General features: G+C 60.5%; 5 protein-coding genes across 5 annotated transcripts in view; 3 read left to right on the top strand and 2 right to left on the bottom strand.

The window, feature by feature from the left end:
- The window catches only part of SPRG_19137 (hypothetical protein), a gene marked incomplete at both ends in the record, with an annotated part of 3949 nt that extends 1702 nt beyond the window's left edge, over positions 1 to 2247 (top strand). Inside the window, one exon of the mRNA XM_012339935.1 lies at positions 42 to 2247. Within this exon, the coding sequence (XP_012195325.1) occupies positions 42 to 2247 (2206 nt within the window). The remainder of the gene's footprint in view (positions 1 to 41) is intronic.
- Positions 2248 to 2975: 728 nt separating this feature from the next.
- On the top strand, positions 2976 to 4540 carry SPRG_01540 (hypothetical protein). The gene has a single exon (XM_012339749.1). It carries the CDS (start codon positions 3055 to 3057, stop codon positions 4402 to 4404), a length of 1350 nt encoding a protein of 449 aa, XP_012195139.1. The 5' UTR covers positions 2976 to 3054; the 3' UTR covers positions 4405 to 4540.
- Positions 4406 to 4845, bottom strand: SPRG_01539 (hypothetical protein). The gene has a single exon (XM_012339748.1). It carries the CDS (start codon positions 4803 to 4805, stop codon positions 4461 to 4463), a length of 345 nt encoding a protein of 114 aa, XP_012195138.1. The 5' UTR covers positions 4806 to 4845; the 3' UTR covers positions 4406 to 4460.
- A 36-nt stretch (positions 4846 to 4881) lies between these two features.
- On the top strand, positions 4882 to 5313 carry SPRG_01538 (hypothetical protein; the record flags this gene model as incomplete). Its single annotated transcript, XM_012339747.1, has 1 exon — positions 4882 to 5313. A coding segment is annotated over exon 1 (381 nt), but the record flags the coding sequence as incomplete, so codon positions are not given.
- Positions 5314 to 5833: 520 nt separating this feature from the next.
- SPRG_01537 (hypothetical protein) lies at positions 5834 to 7759 on the bottom strand (the record flags this gene model as incomplete). The annotated part of the gene is made up of 2 exons (XM_012339746.1): positions 6027 to 7759; positions 5834 to 5978 (listed from the first exon to the last, which is right to left on the bottom strand). Exons 1-2 carry the CDS (start codon positions 7718 to 7720, stop codon positions 5834 to 5836), a joined length of 1839 nt encoding a protein of 612 aa, XP_012195136.1. The 5' UTR covers positions 7721 to 7759.
- Positions 7760 to 8774: the final 1015 nt, after the last annotated feature.

Below are 8774 nucleotides of genomic sequence, written 5' to 3'. Positions count from 1 at the left end.
GGGCAGAAGGCGCGCATCTCGCTCGCTCGCGCGTGCTACAGCGACGCCGACATTTTTCTTTTGGACTCGCCCTTGTCCGCCGTCGACGCGATCGTGTCGAACGAGATTTTCACCAAGTGCTTTCTCGGTCTCCTCCGGCACAAGACGATCGTGCTTGTGACGCACTCGCCCGAGATCATTGCGTCCTCGTACATTGACCGGTCGATCGAGCTCAAGCAAGGCAAATTGCTGGTCACCGACGTCGAGAAGCTAGACGCGCCACTCCTTATCTCGCCACTGAAGGCGCGCGTTGGGTTTGCTGGCAGCGGCGAGTTTACGGACGAAGACGTGTTTGCGTGTCGCCACACGGCGACGCAGCCGTCCTTTGTGTCACCGAATGTCATGTCACCGGGCTGCGACAACCTCTTTTGCACGCCGTTCGACGACACGAGCCTCGAGACATACGACGAGACGACCATGTCCGGGACGCTCGTGTTCCAGGAGGAGCGCCGCGCCGGCCGCGTCTCGTCGCATATCTTCTCCGCGTACCTCGATGCGATCGGGGGCTACCCAATGCTCGTCTTTTGGGCGCTTGTCATCTCGTCGTGGCAGGTTCTCTCGATCGCGGGCGACTTTTGGCTCACGAAATGGATGGCGGACCCTGAGTACATTGCGCACGGGCCGTACCACTTGGCGATCTTCTCGCTGCTGTCGCTCGGCGGCGTGTTCTTTACAATCCTCCGCACGGCCTCGATCTTGCTCTCGGGACTGAAGGCGTCCCGACTGCTCTTTGAGAAGATGACCGCCTCGCTCTTACGCGCGCCCATGGCCTTTTTCGATGCGAACCCGGTCGGCCGCATCTTGAACCGATACAGCAGCGACCTCGCGACGGTGGATACGTCGATCCCGATGACGCTCAACTCGTTTTTGGCCATGGTCTTTATGGCGATCTTCTGCCTCTTGACGACGATTGTGGCCGTGCGCAGCCTCGGGCTCGTCCTTGTGCCCATCGTGTACCTCTACTTTGCAACGGGGAGAGAGTACATCCACCCCGCCCGCGAGGTTGAGCGCGTCAACAAGGTCACGCGGTCCCCACTGCTGAGTTTGATTGCCGAAACCATTGACGGCGCGCTCGTCATTCGCGCGTTCGGCCAAAAGCAAGTGCGCCGCTTCCAGCGCCTCCATCACCGCAACGTCGACACCAACTTGGAGGCCGTCGTCGCGGGCCAGGTCATCACGCAGTGGTTCTCGCTGCGTATTCAGCTCACGTCGGCGCTGCTCCTCCTCGTCACGTTCGTGTCGCTCGTGTGGGCGCGCTCGGTGCTGAGCCCGGGCTTGATCGGCCTCGTGCTCAACTACACGTTTGCCGTGCTCCCGTTCTTCGAGTGGATTGTGACCTCGTGGTCGCAGATTGAGACGGCCATGGTCGGCCCCGAGCGTCTCTCCGAGTACGCGGCGATTGCACCGGAGGCGCCCCGTGTGATCCACGGAGCGACGGCCCACGACTGGCCGACGACGGGCCATATCACGTTTCGCAACATGAGCTTCCGCTACAAGGAGCACGATGCGCTCGTGCTCAAGGACGTCAACGTCGACATTGCGTCGGGCGAGAAGATTGGCATCGTCGGGCGCACGGGCGCCGGCAAGTCGAGTCTGACCATGGCGCTCTTCCGCATCAACGAGCTCGCGTCCGGCTCCATCTCGATCGACGGCGTCGACATCAAGTCGGTCGGCGTCAAGACTCTGCGGAGTGCGATCGCGATCATTCCGCAAAACCCCGTGCTCTTCAAGGGCACGCTGCGCAACTACTTGGATCCGTTCAGCGACTATGGCGACGACCAGCTCTGGGACGCGCTCACCAAAGTCATGCTCCAGTCGCGCATCGCGTCGGTCGACGGCCAGCTCGAGAGCCACGTCGAAGAGAACGGCGAGAACTTTAGCGTCGGCGAGCGGCAAATGCTGTGCATGGCGCGGGCGCTGCTTCGGCAGGCGCGCATCGTGGTCATGGACGAAGCGACGGCTGCGATCGACCACGAGACGGACCAGAACCTCCAGCGCGTGATCCGGACCGCGTTTGCGGCCTCGACCGTCCTCACGATCGCACATCGTCTCGACACGGTCTTGGACTGCGACCGCATCCTCGTGTTTGACCAAGGCCGGCTCGTGCAGTGCGACACGCCGCAGCAGTTGATTGACGACGGCACCGGCATCTTTTACGAGCTCTGCACCGAAGGCGGGTACCTCGACAAGGTGCTCTCGTCGCCGTAGAGTGTTTATGAGACGACAAGATTGTCTCTTATTTTATTGCAATTAATAACGTACTACATTTTACAGCGACTTGTGTACGCGGCTCTTGGTTGGACACTGCGACGGAGACTGCCTCGCTCGTCTCGAGCAACTCCACCTTGCAAGGCGTAGCTAGCTAGCGTACAATCAACCGGCACAAGAGTACCGGTATGTATACCGGTACGTATGTACTATCCTCGCACGTGCCGAAGCGGAAGATCGACTCCCTATCAATACGCCAGCAACAGCTTGCGGCCGCCAAGGCTTTCCAGTGCGTCTTCAGCAAGCGATCGCTCTCCTCACCATCGACGACCTACGAGCTCCTTCGGCGCCCGCAAAAGCTTGCCTTCTTCCAAGCGCATGGCGTCGCCCTCGTCGCCGCCATGGCGTGTCCACAACACATGTGTCGGTGAGGAAACCGTCCCAGATGGTCATCGTCGCACTCTGTGCGTTGTGGCTCGATTGCGATCGTGTACAGTGCCCCTTGCCGCCTTCTTCGCGACAGAGGATGGGCCAAGACACCAGCCGTTGGCAGCTTCAAGGTCGGTTCGTCGTGCATAGCCACGCACCACCGACGGCGTCCGAGGCTTCTGCAGCCGATCGCGCTCGCCGACCGCCCTATCAGCGGTGCGGTTGCGTCTTTTCAGGCGCGCGTGCCACGGTGTGACCGTATCTGATGCCGCAGTTGCGCGCCTGGTCGGCGTCTCCGAGCTTCCGCCCGCTTCGGCCAGGTGCACAGTTGGGTGCGTTTATCCGCTCGGCGCTGCCTGGTTCATTTTCGATTTCAAGATGGCGACCGTGCATTCCTCGGCGCTGGCCAAGCTCCCGGGCGGCGTCCACAGCCGCGACCACCGCATCACCGTGCCGCTCGACCACTTTGACGCTGGCAACCACGAGACCATCGAGGTCTACGTGCGCGAAGTCGTCGCCGACAAGCACCTCGCGAACGACCACTTGCCGCTGCTCTTGTACCTCCAGGGCGGCCCGGGCTTTCCGTCGCCACGCCCGGGCGCGCCGCCGTCTGGCTGGCTCAAGAAGGCCCTCGAGGACTACCGTGTGCTCCTCCTCGACCAGCGCGGCACGGGCCTCTCGACGCCCATCACGGCGCAGTCGGTCCGTGACTTTAAAGATCCGGACGCGCTCGCCGCCTACTTGCGCCACTTCCGCGCCGACGCGATCGTGCACGACGCCGAGCTCTTTCGGTCGAGTGTGTTTCCGGACTTGAACTTGACGCTGCTCGGGCAGTCGTTTGGCGGCTTCTGCATCCTCTCGTACCTCTCGTTCTTTCCGGGGTCGCTGGACCGCGTCCTCTTCACGGTCGGCCTCGCGCCTGTCGGGGCGTCCGCCGACAGCGTGTACGAAGCCACGTACGCCAAGATGGTCGAGCGCAACCGCCGCTTCTACGCGCGGTACCCGGAAGACACGTGGCGCGTGGCCAAGATCGCGCACCACCTCAAGCACCACCCGGCGGCGCTGCCCGGCGGTGGCGTTCTCACGGCGCGCCGGTTCGCGACGCTCGGCGCGCAGTTTGGTTTTGCGGGCGGCATGGAGACGGTGCATTACCTCCTCGAAGGCGCGTGGCTCAACGAAGACGAGCTCTCGTCCACCTTCCTCGCCGGCGTCGAGCGCCTCCAGGCCGGCTTTGACACCAACCCGCTCTACTTTGTGCTGCACGAAGCCATCTACTGCGACGGCCCCAAGGTTGCGTCCAACTGGGCGGCGCAGCGCGTCCACGCAGCCGGCGACAAGCGCTTCCACTGGGACCGCTTTGGCACGATTACGACCGACATGGACCCGCTCTACTTTTCCGGTGAAATGGTGTTTCCGTGGATGGCCGAAGACTACGCTGGGCTGCGCGTCTTCCAAGCCGCGGCCGAGAAGCTCGCGGCGACGTCGAGTTGGCGCCCGCTCTACGACCTCGATGCGCTCAAGGACACGGAGATTCCCGGCGCGGCGCTCATTGCGTACGACGATGTCTTTGTCGACCGCGACCTCTCGCTCGCGACCGCGCGCCTCCTCGGCGACAACATTGCTGTCTTCGTCACGAACGAGTACCAGCACAGCGGCCTCCGCGACGAGCCGGCGCTCTTCGAGAAGCTCCTCAAGGCCTCCAAGGGCGAGCTCGTCTTGCCGTCGTAAGCGGAATCGGCTTCAATATGGACGGGGTACAAAGCACGTGTTGTTGTTGGGGTATGTTATAAATAAGGGGCGAGGTCATTTCGGATCTCCTGGATCGTGCAAATGCTCGTCTCGATCGTTTGGAGGTGTACGCGGAGGACGGGATCCGCGTGCTCGAGCGTGGCAAAGTGCGGCGGCGGCTCGGATGCGAAGAAGGCGAGCGGGTGGTCGCCGTAGCTGGGCTGCGTGTGCCGGGGAATGCCACCGCGCGCGACGACGCGGCTGGACTCGCGCGCCGAGGCGCGGCTGGACTCGCGCGGCTTGACGAGCGCGTCGGCGTCCTGGTAGTAGGCGCCGAAGACTCCGCGCATCGCATGGAACCTCTTGGGCGGGCGGCTGGCAACGGACATGCGCGGCTGCATCCTTCGCCGCTTGTGCCAATGTTGCGCGACTGTAGTGTGCAACGCGAAATGACCGCGACATTTTTTAATGGCAATACAAATGGTCAGTGTCGATGTATTTTATTCGCGAGTAATGGTCTGCAGTAATGCCTATGGACGGAAAACACACAACTCGGGCTGGGGCGTCTGTGATTCGTGGAAATGCGTGTACTTTATGGAATGGCGCGATGCCATTGGTCGACCGGATAAAGCGCCAACCAATCCGAGGCGTGGACGCGGGATCTGCCTCGGCGTCGACCCGGCCAAGCCCTTGGCGACGAGAATCAGCCGTACGACGCGGGGCCGCAGAAGGCCCACGGCATGAGCGTGTCGGTCGACAGTGCGACGTTGACACCCAGCATCCAATAGTATGGCTACACCACTTCCTGCTCGACCGTGGTGGAAACAGCAGATCGCGCTCCTTTTCGCTGCCTTTAGGTCGTCGGATGCACGAACCATATCGAGCGTGGGAGTGTACCTCGTTTTCTGCAACTTGTTATACCAAGTACGACCGCGTACTTCGGACGACCAGCTTCAAGCAGCAAAGTGGGCTGGCACCCTTTCTCGATGAAACCGCATGTGAAACGGTTTGCCCAGAGTGTGTTCATGACCAGGTTCATAGTATGACCCAGGTGTATCACACGGGTGGGTCCTGCAGCTATGAGCGACTCCAGCACCGAGTGCATTATGAATGCAAGATCGTGTTGCCTTCTGCACGGCAGTCTGCCGTCTCTGCTCTCTTGGTTGGATCCAAGAACTGAGAACTGACTGTATCCATCTTTAAGAACGATAGCTTTGTCCATGGACGCCGCTACCTGTGGGCATCCCATCGCTTTTTCGTGTTTGGCCAATGCGATTGCAGATCACTTTCCATTTGATTCAGCACATGAGTCAAAGCAGATCTTGCTACACTTGTAGTGTGCGCAATAATGTATAGTGCTGTCGAGCTCCTCGACTCGACAGCGGTGCGAAGCAAGACTTAAAAACCAAGTGCTCGAATCGTTTTTGTTTTAGTCGTCGGCATCGGTGTCCGAGGCGTCGTCTTCGCGTTCAACGAGCAAGTCCTCGCGTGCGGGGTCAATCAAGCTTGTGTACTTGTCCCTGATATACCAGACGTCGCCATCTAGGCCCGCGGCGGCGAGAATCGCCCTGGCCCTGTAATTATCATGGTCGTACATGGCGCGTGCAATCGCGAGATGGCACCTGCGCTTCGACGTGTCGAGTGCGGCAAGATGCGCAAGAGCCGCCGCCTCATCGTAGTACGCCGCCAAGTAGATGCCTTGGTACGTAAAGTCGACGCCCGCCTCCTCGAGGAGGAAGTCGACGACGTCGGTGTGACCTCGGCTCGCGGCGCGATCCGTCGCCGCGTCCGTGTATGCCTCGTCGTACACGTCATGGAGCTTGCGCATCCACTCGATTCTGCCCCAGCACGCCGCCCAGGCCATGGTGTTGGGACTGCGGACGCCGCGGGCGTAGAGGTCCCAAATCAGCTCGTCTCGACCGTGGCGCGCAACACAGTCGAGCGTCGCGGGCGTCGCAAAGTCAGGTCGCGTTCCCATCAAGAAGAGGTAGAGATCTTCGTGCATCATGCAGAGCGCAGCTTCAAACGCGCGCAGCGAGAGGCCTTCACTCGGGCGGTGCGACTGCAGAAACTGTACGACCTTCAAGTGCCCGTGACGCACCGCAGCGTCCATGGGCTTGGAGCCCGCCGTTCCGATCGGCACGAGCGTATGCAGCCACTCGACAACCTCGAGGCGCCCTCGCCGCGCCGCGGCAGTCATGGCGTTGACGAGGTTCCCGACGTTGGGGTAGTGCGTGTGCAGAAACTGCACTGTCGAGAGCTCCCCCTGCGCCGCCGCGCGCGTGAACGCCGCATCCGAGCAGCACTCCTTGCGGTACGCGTGCAGAAACTCGAGCACCTCGAGCTTGCCGCTGCGCGCGGCCGCGTCCATCGTCTTGGTGGTGCAGACGACGCCGTTCGCATGGCACGCCCGGAGAAACCGCATGTCCCCATACGCCGCCGCAATCGCAAATGACTCCTCCGAGAAGCCGACCAGGCCGCACTCTTGGACGAGAAAGTCAAGGATCGCGGTATGCGCATGCGACGTTCGGCGGTGGTAGTACGCCTTGTCGAGGCCCTTGGTCGAGCAGCCTTCGTTGCGCGCGTAGTGGAGCCACCGGACGGTCTTGACGTGGCCGTTGGCAATCGCATCGTCCATGGCGTCCGTCGTGCAATACGGGTTGCCGGCGCGCGTGAGAAACATGACCACGTCAAGGTACCCGCGACCCGCCGCGTAGTCCAAGAGGTATTTTTTCCCGTCGGGCGTCGAGCGAAGGCGCGCGAGGTCGACGCCATAGTCTTGTTCCAAGGTAAAGAGGAGATTCGCGTGGCCGCCGTACGCCGCCGCGTGGGCGAGCGCAATCGGACGGTCCAAGAACAGCACGACTGCGTCGTACCAGAGGTTGCGCAAGCCGACTTCGTCAAGTGTGTCGGGTGGGATGGTCAAGACGCCCGTATCGTCGTTGTCATCGTCGTCGTCGCGTGCCGGCGTGTCGTCGTCGTACGCATTCCGAAAGCCAAACGGGCACGTGGCGCGACAGTAGGTGAGCGCTCGATACCGCTCGTACATCTCGGGCGTCGAAATGGACTCGAACGACCGGCTCGTGCGGTCGCGCCACCGACGCGGGCCGCCTTCGGGCAGCGTCGCGAGGTCGCCCTGCCAGTTCATCGCGTACGCGTCGGCGTACACGGCTTCGATGTCGTCGTCGCGGTGGCTAAAGTTGCCTCTCCACTCGCCGCGGCGTAAGAGGTAGAGCGAGAGCGGCCCCGCAAAGTCCAAGATGAGCGTATAGAGGGGCTCGTCGAGACCATCGATGCGCGCGAGAAGGTCTGTCATGCAAAAACACAAATGAACCACCTCGGTTTTGGTTATCGGCGATTCCCAAAATCAAGCAAAAGACACTGCATCGGCAACGTCTCTAGCGCTTGGACGCAGATGGCGTTGTACGTAATGCCACGTGTGCTCGAAGCATTGCACGTGTTCCAACTATTTCTCTCGGTCTATTCCTTGGTCTCTGACGGAGCTACGTCAAGGTCTTACCAAAGTCGTTGCGTGCTCATACGATGAATCTACTCGTAGTATAGAGAGTCATGGGGTTGATACCGAGAGTCGCCATTTGCAGCCTAGATGCTGTTGATGTCTGTGTTGGACCTGGGGACATTCCGGTGCGTTACACACCACACCAGATAGTGGCGGATCGAGTGATGGACTTTATAGCTTCAACGACCTACATTATCGGCGCATCAAACAAGAACGATTGGCTGTCAACGAAAAGCGGCCCCGGCAGCAGCCGTGCTTTCTTCACAACAGGTATTGTGGCTTTCTTTTCATTTTTCTATTTTCACCTCAGGTAATCGATGTTTTAGAGATAATCGGTGGTTTTTAGAGATGCATACTTGTAGCAAACACCGAGAGGGGTGGTCCATAAGACATGATAGGAATTGAGCTACAACATCGATCTCCAGGTAGTAAGTCGTTCGACCATTTACGCGTCCAACGGGCGCAGCATCAAATAACTTACTTTTGCGTCGAGGTGTGTTGAGAATGACACGTATCCAAATCACGGATCTAGTGGTTGGTATTGTATTCTCCGTCGCCAATAACAGAGTCCTCCGAACCGTTGCTCCCTCGGATCCGGCGCCTGCTTACGTCGAAGGCAGTGCCCGACCGGTTCCAGTTCATGCTCAAGTACTGGTTCGACATTCGCGTGGGGCCGAGCACGCTACCGGCGCCATCGCCGCTGGTCCACGAACAACCGCTTTGGTCCAACCAGTTTCTCCCGGTAGATAGCTGTAGTTACATAGAGAAGACCACAAGATGGCACACTCGGTACGCCCGGACGATGGCCAAGATCGGGATCACTCAAGCCCAACACGTCCACACCTTGATG

Source organism: Saprolegnia parasitica, assembly GCF_000151545.1.
Source record: "Saprolegnia parasitica CBS 223.65 unplaced genomic scaffold supercont2.3, whole genome shotgun sequence".
In the NCBI taxonomy this organism is placed as follows: Eukaryota; Oomycota; class Saprolegniomycetes; order Saprolegniales; family Saprolegniaceae; genus Saprolegnia; species Saprolegnia parasitica.
The sequence above is the reverse complement of the archived record's forward strand: the minus strand, read 5'-3'. Positions and strand labels throughout refer to the sequence as shown.